At 41.2% G+C, this 15081-nt stretch overlaps 1 protein-coding gene across 1 annotated transcript in view; it reads right to left on the reverse strand.

Annotated features, from left to right (window-relative positions):
- Positions 1-12599, reverse strand: part of LOC139437773 (nephrocystin-3-like) — a 50109-nt gene extending 37510 nt beyond the window's left edge. Inside the window, 4 exon segments of the mRNA XM_071212454.1 lie at positions 5563-5756; positions 11927-12074; positions 12228-12303; positions 12499-12599. Coding sequence (XP_071068555.1) covers positions 5563-5756; positions 11927-12074; positions 12228-12303; positions 12499-12599 — 519 coding nt within the window.
- Positions 12600-15081: the final 2482 nt, after the last annotated feature.

Genomic DNA, 15081 nt, shown 5'->3' on the forward strand with positions numbered 1-15081 from the left:
ATACCACATGTTAGGTCACAAGCCAGGTCTCAATAAAACAAAGAGAATGAAATTATATAAAGCACATTTTCAGGTTGCAATGGAATTAAACTGGAAATCAATAATAGATGGGATAGAAGTAAAATCACAAATGTGTGGAGGCTGAAAAACACACTCCTAAATAATCAGTGGGCCAAAGAAGTAAGTGAAATGAGTAATGAAAATGAGAACATAGCTTATCTAAACTTATGGGATACAGCAAAGGGAGTGCTGAGAGGGAAATGTATAGCCCTAAACACATATATCAAAAAAAAGAAAAAAGAACTAAATATCAAAGATATAACTGAACAACTGAAGAAATTAGAAAAAGAACAACAAACCATTCCCAAAGAAATCAGAAGGAAAGAAATAATAAAGATTAGAGCGAAATAAATGAAACAAAAAATAGAGAAAATCAACAAAACCAAAATCTGGTTCTTTGAGATCAATAAAAATTGAAAAACCCTTAGTTAGACTAACAAAGAAAAAAAGAGAGAAGATGCAAATAAATAAAATCAGAAATGAAAGGGGGGAAATTACGATTGACCCCACAAAATAAAAAGGATTATAAGAGGATATTATGAGAAACTGTTTGGGAACAAACTAAACCACCTAGATGAAATGGACAAATTCTAGAAAAACACAAACAACCCTACACTACAAGAAATAAAAGAATTTAACAAACCAATCACTTTTAAAAAGATTGAATCTATCATCAAAAATCTCCCAACAAAGAAAACTCCAGGAACAATCCTGTTTAAACTCTTCCAAAATATTGAAGAGAAGGGAAAATTATCCAAAACATTTTATGAAGGCTAACACTACCCTAATGCCACAGCCAGATAAAGATGCTATAAAAGGGCAGTGGACTTGGCCCAGTGGTTAGGGCATCCATCTACCACATGGGAGGTCTGCAGTTCAAACCCCGGGCTTCCTTGACCCGTGTGGAGCTGGCCCATGCGCAGTGCTGATGTGCACAAGGAGTGCCCTGCCATGCAGGGGTGTCCCCTGCATAGGGAGCCCTATGTGCAAGGAGTGCACTCCATAAGGAGAGCCATCCAGTGCGAAAGAAAGTGCAGCCTGTCCAGGAATGGTGCCACACACACGGAGAAGTGACATAACAAGATGACGCAACAAAGAGAAACACAGATTCCCATGCCACTGACAATAACAGAAGTGGACAAAGAAGATGCAGCAAACAGACACAGAGAAGAGACAACTGGGGTGGGGGGGAGGGGAGAGAAATAATTAAATAAATAAATCTTTTAAAAAAATAGTATAAAAAAAGAAAATTGCAGTTCAATATCTGTAATGAACATAGATGCAAAAATTCTCAACAAAATATTTGAAAATAGAATTCAACAGCATATCATGACTTATACACCACATCCAGGTGGAATTTATCCCTGCTTTTCAAGAGTGGTTTAACATGAGAAAATAAATTAATGTAGTTCCCCATATTAATAAATTGAAGGAAGAAACTACATGATTATCTTGATGGATGCAGAAAAAGCATTCAACAAAATCCAGTGTTTCTTGATAAAAACACTTCAAAAGATAGGAATAGAAGGAAAATTCCTTATTATGATAAAGGAGACTGAAAGATTTCCTTCTAAGATCAGGAAAAGACAAGGATGCCCACTGTCACCATGGTTATTAAACAAGTGCTGACATTCTAGCTACTTGAGCTAATAAATGAGTTCAGCAAAGTGGCAGGATAAAAGATCAACATGCAAAAATCAGCAGGGTTTCTGTACACTAGTATTGAACAATCTGAAGAGGAAATCAGGGTAAAAATTCCATCTACAATAGCAACAAAAAGACTCAAATACATAGGAATCAATTTAACCAAAGAAGTATAGGACCTATATGCAGAAAACTACAAAACAGTACTAAAAGCAATCAGTGAAGATCTAAACAAACGGAATGACATTCTGTGGTCATGGACTGGAAGATCAAATATCAAGATTTCAATCCTTCCCAAATGATTTACAGATTCAATGCAATACCACTCATAATTCCAACAGCCTACATTAAGGAAATAGAAAAGGTAATTACCCAAATTCATTTGGAAGGGAAAGTGCACTGAATAGCCAAAAGCATTCTAAAAAAGAGAAGCAATGTGTGAGGAATTTCACTGCCTAACCTTGAAACATACTAGTCGAAACATAAAGATACACATTAATCAGTGGGATAGAATTGAGAGCCCAGAAATAAACCCTCAACTCTACAGCCAATTGGCATTCTACAAACCTACCAATGCTATGTTAATGGGCCAAAACTGTCTCTTCAACATGTGGTTCTGGGAGAACTGGATATCCATAATCAAAAGAATGAAAAAGGACCCCTATCTCACTCCCTATATAAAAACCAACCCAAAATGATGGAGGACCTAATTGTAAAAGCCAGGACCATAAAAATACTAGAAGAAAATGTAGAGAAACATCTTAAAGACCTTGTGATAGGTTGTGGTTTCTTGGACTTTATACCCAAAGAATTCACAACAAAAGAAAAAGATAGATAAATGGGACCTTCTCAAAATTAAACACTTTTACACCTCAAAGGATTTTGTCAAAAGGATGAAAAGGTAGCTGACTCAATAGGAGAAAATATTTGGAAATCACATATTTGGTAAGGGTTTAATATCCATGACATACAAAGAGATCCTACAACTTAACAATAAAAAGACAAATGATCCAATTAAAAACATCAAAAGACTTGAATATACCTTTGTCCAAAGAAGATATACAAATGGCAAAAAAAACACATGAAAAAAATGTTTAACATCACTAGAGATTATGGAAATGTAAATCAAAACTACAGGGAAGAGGATATGGCTCAATGGATAGAGCTTCCACCTCTCGTTTAGGAGGTCCAGGAATCTATACCCAGGGCCTCCTGGCCCATGTGGCGAGCTGGCCAAAGTGTAGTGCGCTGTGCACAAGGAGTGTTGCCCCACACAGGGGTGTCCCCTATGCAAGTAGTGCAGCCCTGCACAGGAGGAGCCACCCACACAGAAAGCTGACGCAGCAAGATTACACAACAAAAAAAGACACAGAGAAGAGACAATAAGAGACACAGTGAACTAGGGAGATGAGGTGGAGCAAGAGAATAATCACCTCTCTCCCACTCTGGAAGGTCCCAGGATGTGTTTCCTGAGCCACCTAATGAGAATACAACAGACATAGAAGAACACACAGTGAATGGACACAGAGAGGAGACAATGGGGCAGTGGGGGAGGAGGGGAGAATAAGGGCAAAAAAGGAAAACTGTAAAAAATATAAAATTAAGTCTCTTTTTAAAAAAATAAAAACTACATGAGATATCATTTCACACCTATCAGAATGGCCACTATTAAAAAGAGAACTATGAGTGCTGGAGAGGATCTGGAGAGATAGGAACACTTACTCAATTTTGGTGGCAATGTAGAGTGGTACAATCACTGTGGAGGAATCTTTGGTAGTTCCTAAAGAAGTTGACTATAGATTTGCCACATGACCCAGCAATACTACTACTAGGTATATACCCAGAAGAACTGAGAGCAGTGACACAAACAGAAAATCTGCTCACTGATGTTCATAGCAGCATTATTCATGATTGCCAAGAGATAGAAGCAACCCAGGTGTCCATCAATAGATGGATGAACAAACTGTGATGTATACACACAATGGAATATTATGCAGCTGTAAGAAGAAATGAAGTCATAAAGCATATGACAACATGGATAGAGCTAGAGGACATTAAGTTGAGCAAAGCAAGCCAAATGCAAAAGGACAAATGCTGTATGATTGTGCTACTGTGAACTAAATATATTGTGTACATGGAATTAATAACTTGAGTATGGGTCACCAGAAAATAGAATGAGCTTAGAGAATGGAGAGCTGAGGGTAACTTGTGCAGAATTTGTAAAACAGGTGTGTGTTAATTTTGGAAATGAAAAGCTGAAAGCACAACATGTTTGTAATTAGCAGTACTATTATGTAGGCATGGCAGTGGTTTAAAGGGAATGTCTAAGGTCACACATATTACTAAAAGGAAAGCTAAAAAATGTAACATGGGAATGTATAGTATGGTAATACTGCATGTGAATTATGAATATGGGTAAAACTGCATATATAAAACCATTTTTCTTTGAAACTGAACTATGTTAACATTACAAGATGTTAATATCAGACAAAAAATATTGTGCTAAATGAAAGAAACCAAACACAAAGTACAACATATTGTATGATTCCATTTATATAAAATGTAAATATAAATCAATTTATAAAGATGAAATTAGATCAGTGGTTATGTAAGGCTGAGGAAGGATGGAGGGATTGAGACGTGACTGCTAAGGAGTGTGGGGTTTTTCTTTGTGGAGTAATGAAATATTTCCAAAATCTTCTGTGATGATGAGTTCACAACATTGTGATTATACTAAAAGCCATTGATTATAAACTTCAGATAGATTGTATGGTATGGGAATATATCTCAATAAAACTTCTTTAAAATAAATAAATGTGCAGGGATATCCAGAAACAGAGCAGCTATGTACAGCAGGAAAAGCATAGAAAATTGAGAAGTGAAGAATTTTCTTGTTTGTCCACTTGTTGTTTATTATTATTGAAATAATGAAAATGCTCTAGTAATGACTGAAGTGATGAATGTGATTATACAAAGTACCACTGATTATATACTTTGCATGAATTGTATGCTTTATTAATGTATATCAATAAAATTGATGTTTTTTAAAAAGTAAAATAAAAAAAATATAAGACCTTCTATCAGATATGTGGTTTCCAAATATCTTCTCCTATTATGTAAGATGTTCTTTTACTTTCATGATAAAGTCCTTTGAGGCACAAAAGTTTTTCATTTTGATGAGGTCCCACTTAACTATTTTTTCTTTTGTTGCTTCTGCTTTAGGTATAAAGTCTAAGAAACCACTGCTAAACACAAAGTCCTGAAGATGCTTTCCTATGTTTTTTTCAAGGAGTCTGATACTTCTGTCTCTTACATATCGGTCCTTGATCCTTTTTTTTTTAAAGGAGTAATGGGGATTAGGGCCTCATTACATGCAAAGTAGGCATTCAACCACTGAGCTACACCTGCTCCCAAGCCCGTGATCCATTTTGAGTTGATTTTTGTAATATGGTGTGAGGTAGGGACCTGCCTATATTTTTACAATCATTTTTCTACAGCACTTGTTACCTTTTAACATAATACATATTTTGCTTATTTATTAAACTTATTTATTATCTGTCTCTCCTCACTGAAATAGAAAGGTCTACAATTTTATTTGGTATCCCAAGTACCAAAACAGTGCCTGGCACAAAGTAGTACTCAATACATTTGTTGAATGAATGAATGAATGAATGAATGAATGAAGGAATGAATGAGTTGATTCATTCTTAGTTCCTTAAAGACATGGAAGCAAATATCAATTTACATGAAAATATCCTTACCTAATTTCCTTGTCTTTGTTAAAATCCCACTATTCTTGATATTTCTATTATCAATTTTCCCATAGAAGATTAAAAATGGAAACCCTTTGAATTTTACCTTGACTTTGCTGGTCTTGTTCAGATTAGAAACTTGATCAATCAATTGCTGGACAGAGTTGGAACTAACTTTCCCGTCCTCCAAACAATGATAAATTAATCGTGGTTTTCCTTCAGGGTTTTTCAGAAAAGCTTCTTCACAGTCTTCCAATAAGAGGCTAGATTGGAAGTTGTCATTACTTGTGCTACATTGTACTGTGGCAGCAAACCATTAGTCAATCAACCTTAGTGCCAATAATGGGATTTTACTACAATGAATAACAGCCAGAAAACGCTCTATTGAAGAACAATCAAAGTTTTCAAAAATGGATGTTTTTGTAGATCTCTTCCCTTGTGGTATTAAAATACAATACATTTATTAGCAGACAATGAGAGGAGTTACATTCATTGTGCATTCATTTAAAATTTAAAGCGTATGTAACTTTGTTTTACTTTTAAACCTAAAAAAACTCATAAATATTGTTAAACATGACTTAAAAATAATGTATTAGACCCATGAGACTTTGCAAATAAATGGAAAATATAATTCCATTTATAAATACATGATTTCCAAGTTAATATAAATATCAACCTAAAGGATTCAAGGTTTTTCTCTTCTCTAGCCCATTAGCCTTTTCTCATCCAAGGAATAACCCAAATCCTTACACCCAAAATACACAATAGGGGACAAATGCAGGAGGTTAGAAGATAAACATGAGAGGATAAAATTCCTGACTGAGGTAAAGGTAATATAATTTTTTAAACTTTGCTAGAGGGTAACAGAACTACATTTTGTGCTACTCCTATTTAAAGTCTAGAAGAATCTTAGAATAATATACTGAAATTTTCTGCACTATAAGGCAAATTGGAACTAATTTCCCTTTCTAAGTGAAAGTTTGTCTCAAGAGAAAAATTAGTGTGTGTGTATAGGGGAGAGAACTATTACATGGTTGTGAATCTGTATGATAAACTGAAGTACCAGCCCTAAATAAAAAATAGAAAAAACCAATATTCTGTTATATATTTCTGTGCCAAGCCAATCTATCCAAATCATAGACATTTTACAAATTATAATAATCTTGACCATGTTCTACAGAACAGAATATTAGAATTTCAGAGGTTCATTTGTTACTTCTTTAGAAGCAAAGTCTGTGGCCAGAGTGGACCTTCTGTTCAGGTACATGTTCCTAACTCAAAACCACTTCCTACAAAACTGACATTTGGGACTGAAGAGGAAATGATAGGTTGTTGGGGATATGGTTCAAATAATTTGGAGGGAGGGAAGTAGATGGGGATACAGATGAAACAAATTGGTCATGACCTGATTATTTCTGAAGCTAGAGAGTATGACAGGTCAGTTGTAAGGGTGGCAATTTGTCCTTTGGGACTCAGTCAGAAAGTGGCCTAACTAGAGCAATTTGTAGAGTGGGGTGCTAGAGGAGATGCCACTTTGTGAGACTGGCCAGGAACTAAAACTGTGAGGCTGACCAGTAATGATGACAGTTCAGTCATAGTAAAGAGCTCCTGCTTAACTAAGTTCCATAAAGACAGCGGCTAAAAAGAATGGAATGGAACCAAGGATAGGGCCTAAGAAGTCCTACAAGGTGGTATGATTATCCTTTGGGCACTGAAGGCTTCCCAAGAGTGAACTCTTTTCCCTTGAGAAAGATAGATGATGCACTGAAGAAAACCAGTCTGCGTCGAGCCTTTGTACTGCCATTCAAAGTAAGAAGACTTCTCATCTACAAGGTAAAAGCACTCCAAGTGAACCTGAGCACTTAGTAGTTATTTAGCTCCTATACTTCACTCTAAGAGATTTCTTCTATGATTCTAGACAGAGTCAAAAGTATCAATGATGGGTTATATGCAAGCTTGTCTGGTAAAGTTTAGAGCCCCACATACTTGCATACAAAGTTATATCAGAGTTGATCTGCAATAAAGGAAAATGTTTGGAAAGATTAAATCCAATCAGGCAACAAACCCAGGAAGAAAAATCAACCACTGATTAGACCCATTTTGTCCTTTAGTTATGTATCTAATTTGTAAAAATAAAAAACTGTATTTGAGGCATTCTTTGGTGTGATTATATTCACATTATAAGGGACCATCCAGTTTACTGGGTTTGAGCAGTAAGTGCCTCAGGGCATTTTAAAGTATGATTCAACACCTACACAAGTATTCAAGTACACATGTAACCACACAAAGTTCAACTGCCTCTCAATCTGCATCCAAAGAAAGACAAAAATGAAAGTTAATATTGATCATTGAAATCAGGGTTGATATAGCCTGTGCATAAATTCAAAATTGTTTCCAAGTGTACCTAGTCCCTAAAAGTCCAAATAAGTAATATAGGCCCTAGAGTCTTTGAATGTTCAGAAAGGATGTAAGACTGAAGGTGTATTCAAGATTGCATCCATACAAATGTGGAAGATATGCTAAATCCAAGCTGGCTTGGAATGTGGAGAATATGTGTTAAATCAAACTTACCTAGAGGAAATAACCTATCTGATACTCAGATAAAATACTGAAGAAACTAACCAAAAGTCTGTTTGCATACAATCACCATTTGTCTCCCTAATCCTATTTCCTCTGTATAAAAGGGTCTGAAAAAGGCTGTTCGGGGCTTGGTTTTTTTATTAGGACAAGAGTCTGCTGAGTCCGGCAGGTCAAAATAAACCAACTTCCTTCTCAGAGTTCTTGTGTCCTGGCCTTTGATACTGTGCACACCCAATTTCTCTACAACATTTCTGGTGACCCAGATGGGACTGCACTGAGGTCAGAGGTGGCAACAGTTGTTTGCCCCTCCCAGATGTCTCCGGGGAGGCTGGGAGGGCCTGGGTGAAACCCAGCCCTGGGTGCCCCTGGGCACCCCACTTGAGTCCAGAAAGAGTTTGCAGTCTTTACTGGAGCCCTCCCGGATGACCTGGGGGCACCAGAAGGTTTGAGAATCCCTGAGAACAAAGCAAGGAGCTCCCCACGATGGACTGGTAAGACCCCCGAGGGCATAGTGCAGGAAAAGCCTAATTCTAAAATTAGGAGGGAGCCTGATCAACTCTCAAAGGGGAGGCCCTAGTAGTCCTGAGAATACAGGAGGAAGCTGTCTCCTCTCCAGGTCCGAGGAAAGGAAAGGGGGGTGGTTGTGTGCGTGTGCTTGTGGCGCCTGAGTGAGATGCAGAAAATCATTTTTGCGGGGCGAGTGCGGAGTCCTGATCCGCAGTTCTATGGTGACCTCATACGATCAAGGGCGGTCTGGGGTCCTTTGCAGGGACCCTCTTCTGTATTGGGGGCTTATACCAATCTGCTAAGGTCAAGAGGTGCCAAAAGCTCCCGCGAGGGATGCAGCCAGAGACGGACAAAACGTAAGGCTTGAGTGACTATTGTGCACCGCCAGCACAGGGTGAAAATGGGAAACACATACAGTAAAACCATGTTAGGTTGTATGCTGAAAAGCTTCCCCTGTGCATTCCGTGAAGATGTGTATGGCATAAGGTTTCAGCCAGGAAAGCTTAGGATGCTTTGTGAGTTAGAATGGCCAACTTTCAATGTGGGGTGGCTCCAGGAGGGCACTTTGGACCCCCAGATCATCCACAAAGTCCACGATGCAGTAACTGGAAATCCAGGGCATCCAGACCAATTCCCCTACATCAATGCTTGGGAAAATGCTGTGAGCCAAAACCCACCTTGGTTAGGGAAGTGCGTGACTAAGGGAGCTAGAATTTGCTTAATGCAGAAACCAAGGAGGGCCATCCCAGGGACCAGACCAAACGATCATCGTGCAAAAGGCCCAGAGAAAGTGCATCCCAAGTCCAGTGCCAATCCACTTATTTTTGAAGGGTCATACGAACATGAATTTCCACCACCTTATGCAATGACTCCCGCCCCGGCAAAACTAAGGAATGAAAATGAGCTAGTCTCCCTAAGCAGTGCCCTGTCATCATCATCTGCACAGGGAAGTGTGACACCCACACCATCCCTGCCGCTGCTTTTGTTGCCATCAGAGAGGGCACCTATACCATCCCCACAGTTGCCTTTATTGCCATCTGCACCTGAGAGCCTTATGTCATCCCCACAGCAGCTTTTACCATCTCTGCAGTGGTCTTTGGCACCTTCCACAAGGGAAAATGCAGACTAGCTGCTTTTACAGCCGGTTGCCCCTGGCAATGCCACTGCAGTGCTGCCCATCAGTCAGGAAGGAGATGCTGAGAGGGGGCAACCCAAACCACAGGGAGCCCCGGGGGCAGAGGGAGCAAAGAGAAAGGCTGCCTTCCAGCTACCTCTCCATGAAGCCCGGACCCCAATCTTTTACGATGCAGATGGCCAGGTTCAGGGGAGAAACCAGACATTCATCTATCAGTCCTTTATGACAATGGATCTCTTTAACTGGAAAAGCCACACCCTACCATTCTTGGAGAAACCTCAGGCCATGACAGACCTTTTCCAGTCCATTATACAAACCCACAAACCCATCTGGGCTGATTGTAAACAACTTATAATGACTTTATTGAACTTTGAAGAGAGAATGCATGTCATGCAGGGAGCTCTACCTGGCTTAGAGAGCACCCACCTGAGGGAACTTTGGACAGTGATCAATACGCCCGCTTGCAGTTCCCAGAGGAAAGGATCCCCTGTGGGATCTGAATAGCGCCATTGGGCTCAACTGACTAGAAACGTTCCATAGGGCTTTAGTTGAAGGATTCTAGGCAGGGAGCTGCAAGGCAGTGAATACGGCAAAGACCAGTCAAATTCTACAGGCTCTGGATGAGAGTCCTGCTCAATTCTATGAGAGACTGTGTGAAGCGTTTTGTGTATACACGCCCTTTAACCCAGACGCTCCTGAGAGCCAAACAATGGTAAATGCAGCATTTGTGGCCCAATCACAGACTGACATCCAAAGAAAGCTGCAGAAACTGGATGGATTTGCTGGAATGAATATCTCTCAGCTCATGGAAGTAGCTACTAAGGTCTATGTCAATCGTGATATAGAAACAAAAAGGGAAGAAAATAGAAAAATGAAAAAAAAAGGCAGATCTTCTGGCAGTGGCTATTGTGGAAAAATCCATTCCTGTGTCAAGGAAGGTAAACTGGCAAGCCCCAGCCCCAAGGAGAGGGAAAGACCCATGTCTAGGGCAAAATCAGTGTGCATACTGCAAAGAAGATGGACACTGGAAGCGAGAGTGTCCCAGCTGGCCACTTGACCCGGCCTCTGCAGCCAAAACATTAGCCAGAAAAGCCAGTGGGGCATCACAACCCAAACACTGGGTCCGAAGAGGTTCAAAAAAAAACCCCTGCAGATCAGATCATTGGGCTGGCAGGAATGGAGGACTCTGATAGAGATTATTAGGACAGACCAGGCTCCTATTCTCTCAGCCCCACAGAGCCTATGGTTTGAGTCCAAATTGGGGGCCACACCATACATATGATGGTTGACACTGGGGCTCAACATTCTATAATGACCAAGCCAGTTGGGCCTCTATCAAAAAGACAAGCCACTATCATAGGGACAACTGGCAAAAGTGCCCAAAAGACCTTCCTTCAAGCGAGGAACTGCAACATTGGGGGAAAGGAGGTCACTCACGAATTCCTTTATCTTCCAGAGTGCCTAGTCCCCCTCCTGGGTCCAGACCTGCTGCCTAAACTGCAGGCTCAAATTACCTTTTTTTTTTTTTTAAATTTTTTAAAATTGATTTTGTAAAAATATTACATTACAAAAAAATATATGAGGACCCCTTCAACCCCACCTTTGATGCCACAGGGCAATCCACACTGACAAGGGCCACAAGACCCTCCGAATATAGTGCTAACCCTTCCTCTGCAGGAGGAATGGAGACTGTTTTGCCTCAGTGAGACTGGCCAATCCATGGCCATGCAGCTCCCTTTGAAGATGTGCCTGAGGTATGGGCAGAGGGTAAAACCCAATGGGGATGGCACATGACATTCCTCCGATTATTATTGAAATAAAGCCTATGGCCAGTCCAGTAAGCATGAGGCAATATCCAGTTCCACGCGAAGTGCAAGAAAAGGTCCAGCTACATATTCAGAGATTACTGAATGAGGGCATATTGAGGCCATGCGAGTCTCCGTGGAACATTCTGCTCTTTCCAGTTAAAAAAGCTGATGGGGATTACCACCCAGTCCAGGACTTATGAGCAGTCAATTCAGCAGTAATAACCCTTCATTCTGTGGTTTCTAATCCCTAATACTCTTCTCAGCTTAATACCCTCATCGGCAATCTACTTTTTATGCCTAGATCTTAAGGCTGTCTTCTTCTGCATTTGGGTAGCGCCCCGGAGCCAGCCAATTTTTGCCTTTACATGGGAAAATCCAAACTCAGGTGAAAGGCAACAAACATGGATGCGATTGCCTCAAGGATTTAAAAATGCACCCACTATTTTTGGACAAGCCCTGGCCAGTGATCTCAAATCCTTTAAAGCAGGAAGCCATAACTGTTTTCTTCTCCAATATGTAGATGACCTCATTCTCAGAAGTCCCACCTATCAAGACTGCGCTGGTGGAACCCATGCTCTTTTGAAGCATCTACAGCAAAAAGGCTATCAGGTGTCTAAGAAAAAAGCCCAAATCTTCCTACCTCAGGTCAAATATCTAGGTTATAAAATAATGCAGGGGCACCGTGAATTGAGACTTGAAAGAAAGAAAGTGATCTGTAGTCTCTCTGAGCCTAATACCCACCAGAAGCTGTGAGAGTTCCTTGGGGCAGCTGGATTCTGCCGCAATTGGATCCCCAATTTTGGGGTCCTCACACGCCCTTCATATGAAGCCACAAAGAGGGGGAGGGAATCATGATCCCCTGCTCTGGGAAAGCCCACAGAAAAATGCTTTCACTGCTCTCAAACAAGCTCTAATGGAAGCACCAAGCCTCGGACTTCCAGACCTCACTAAGCTGTTCTACCTCTACCACCACAACCACTAAAGCATCGCAGTAGGAGTACTCATTCAATACCTTGGTTCCTGGCAAAGACCTATAGTGTATCTATCCAAACAACTGGACACTGTAGCCCAGGGATGGCCCTCATGTTTGCAAGCCATAGCAGCTGCAGCCATGCTTACAGTGGAAGCTATACAATTAACTCTTGGGCACCTATAATTGTCCGGGTTCCGCATGCAGTAATCACAATTTTAGAAGCCAAAGGAACACATTGGCTTACTAACAGCTGCCTGGTTAAATATCAAACCCTATTATGTGAAAATCCATTCATCCAGCTGGAACTTGTAAAAACCCTAAGTCCAGTCACCCTGCTACCTGTGGAGCCAGGGGTTCTAGCCCATAACCACCTGGAAATATTGCAAGAAGTATATTCCAGTCAGCCAGATCTCCAAGACCAGCCACTGGCAAATCCTGACATGGAGTTCTTCACAGATGGGGGTAGCTTTATGCAGGGCAGCAATCAACGAGCAGGATATGCTGCAGTAACATCTGAAACCACAATAGAGGTGCAACGCCTCCCAGATAACACATCAGCACATAAAGCTGAACTCACTGCCCTCACCCAAGCCCTGCAACTTGCAGCTGGAGCCAAAGTTAACATCTACACAGACTCCAAATACACCTTTCTTACCCTGCATGCACATGGAGCCTTATACAAGCAAAAGGGACTCATTAACTCGGGAGGGAAGAGCATTAAATGTGGCACACAGATTCTGGAGCTACTAGAAGCCATTTGGGAGCCTGTCAAAGTGGCTGTAATGCACTGTAAGTGACACCAGACAAGCCACAGCCCCATTGCCCAGGGAAACTGGAGGGCAGACGCTGAAGCAAAAAGAGTGGCATGGGAAGGATCCCTATCTGAAAATCTGGCCACTGCTCTCATTTCTCAACCTCTTAATTATCAGAACCTCCAGTATACACTGCCTGCTCTTGTCCCGCAGCCTCTGAGTCACCGAGAGCCACAATACACTCAAGCTGAGAGAGAATGGATACTCTCTGAGGGTGGGACACAAGGAGAAAATGGATGGTGGGCATTGCCTGATCACAATCATTATTAGCATATCACAAATATTAGCAGCAACTGTAGTTCAAGACTACCATGAGAACACACACTTGGGAAAAACCCATCTTAAGGAAGTGTTAGAAAGATTCTTCTACATCCCAAGACTAGTCACTATCACCCATGCTGTATGCCAACGGTGTGTGACATGTGCAAAGAATAACCTTCGCCAGGGGCCCACAGGAGCCCCAGGAGTCCAGAGAACAGGCAGTATGCCTCTTGAAGATCTAGTAGTTGATTTCACTGAAATGCCACGATCTGGAGGCTATAAATATCTCCTAGTCCTTGTTTGCATGTTTTCTGACTGGGTGGAAGCCTTTCCCACTTGAACAGAAAAAGCTGAAGAAGTAGCTAAGGTTCTCCTCAGGGAAATCATTCCTTGCTATGGGCTACCACTCTCAATTGGCTCTGGCAACGGACCTGCCTTCGTCTCTGAAATCACTCAAAAGATTGCAAAGGCACTACACATCCAATGGAAACTGCACACTGCTTACCATCCTCAGAGCTCAGGAAAGGTAGAGTGAATGAACCATACAACAAAGACTTATATTGTCAAGATTTGCCAAGAAACTGAGCTAACATGGGTGCAAGTACTTCCAAGTGCTCTCCTACAAGTTAGAGCCAGCCCAAGCTGAAAACTAAGCCTAACCCCTTATGAAATCCTCTTTGGGAGGCCTCCTCCCTTAATCAGAAATATAGAAGGGGATCTCAGAGAAAAAGGAAACTTATCAATAGCTCAGCAGATGATCAGTTTAGGAAAAACCCTACAAAACCTGCATCACTGGATCCAAGAAAGGGGCCCATTAGCTTAGACAGCTCTGTACACCTGTACAAGCCAGGAGATGCAGTTTGGGTCAAGGACTGGAACTCAGCTCCACTAATCCCTCAATGGCGAGGACCCTATCTTGTCATTTTATCCATCCCCACTGCAGTTAAAGTAGTGGAAATCACCCTGTGGATACACCATAGCCGAGTCAAGCAAGCTGCCCCAGAGTCCTGGACCTATATTTCAGATACCCACAGCTCAACCAAACTCATCTTGCAAAAAAGGGGAACACCAAGCCCTGCTCCAGTCACACCCTGGAAGCTGACTGGTCCACGCACAACTGAAGATTGAGGACAGAACACTGAGCTTTGCTCCAGTCACACCCTGGAAGCTGATTGGTCTACACACAGCTGAAAATTAGGAATCCGGTTTAATCTGTTACAATGCCCCTTTGGCTATTTTTCCTACTTCTAGCCCTAACCCTCTCCTGGTCCCAGGCTGACACCACAGAGTGTGAGCCATGTATTCAAAGGTGCGGACAGGGGCCCATGTCAACACCGCATTAATATATCATAGTCATTACACCTGCAAGGACCAGATAACAACCTGTCAGTTGCAGGAAATCTTCTATAGTGTCTGTAACACATCTGGCCAAATAACCTGCTATGACCCTAGACCCCCAACAGTCTCCCATAAATGAGAAATAAGAGTGCTTGATCAAAATGGAGAGCTACTTTCCTCCACCTCAGTCACTAGCCAGAACCAATGAGTG

This window comes from Dasypus novemcinctus, chromosome 28 (assembly GCF_030445035.2).
Source record: "Dasypus novemcinctus isolate mDasNov1 chromosome 28, mDasNov1.1.hap2, whole genome shotgun sequence".
NCBI classification, from domain to species: domain Eukaryota; kingdom Metazoa; phylum Chordata; class Mammalia; order Cingulata; family Dasypodidae; genus Dasypus; species Dasypus novemcinctus.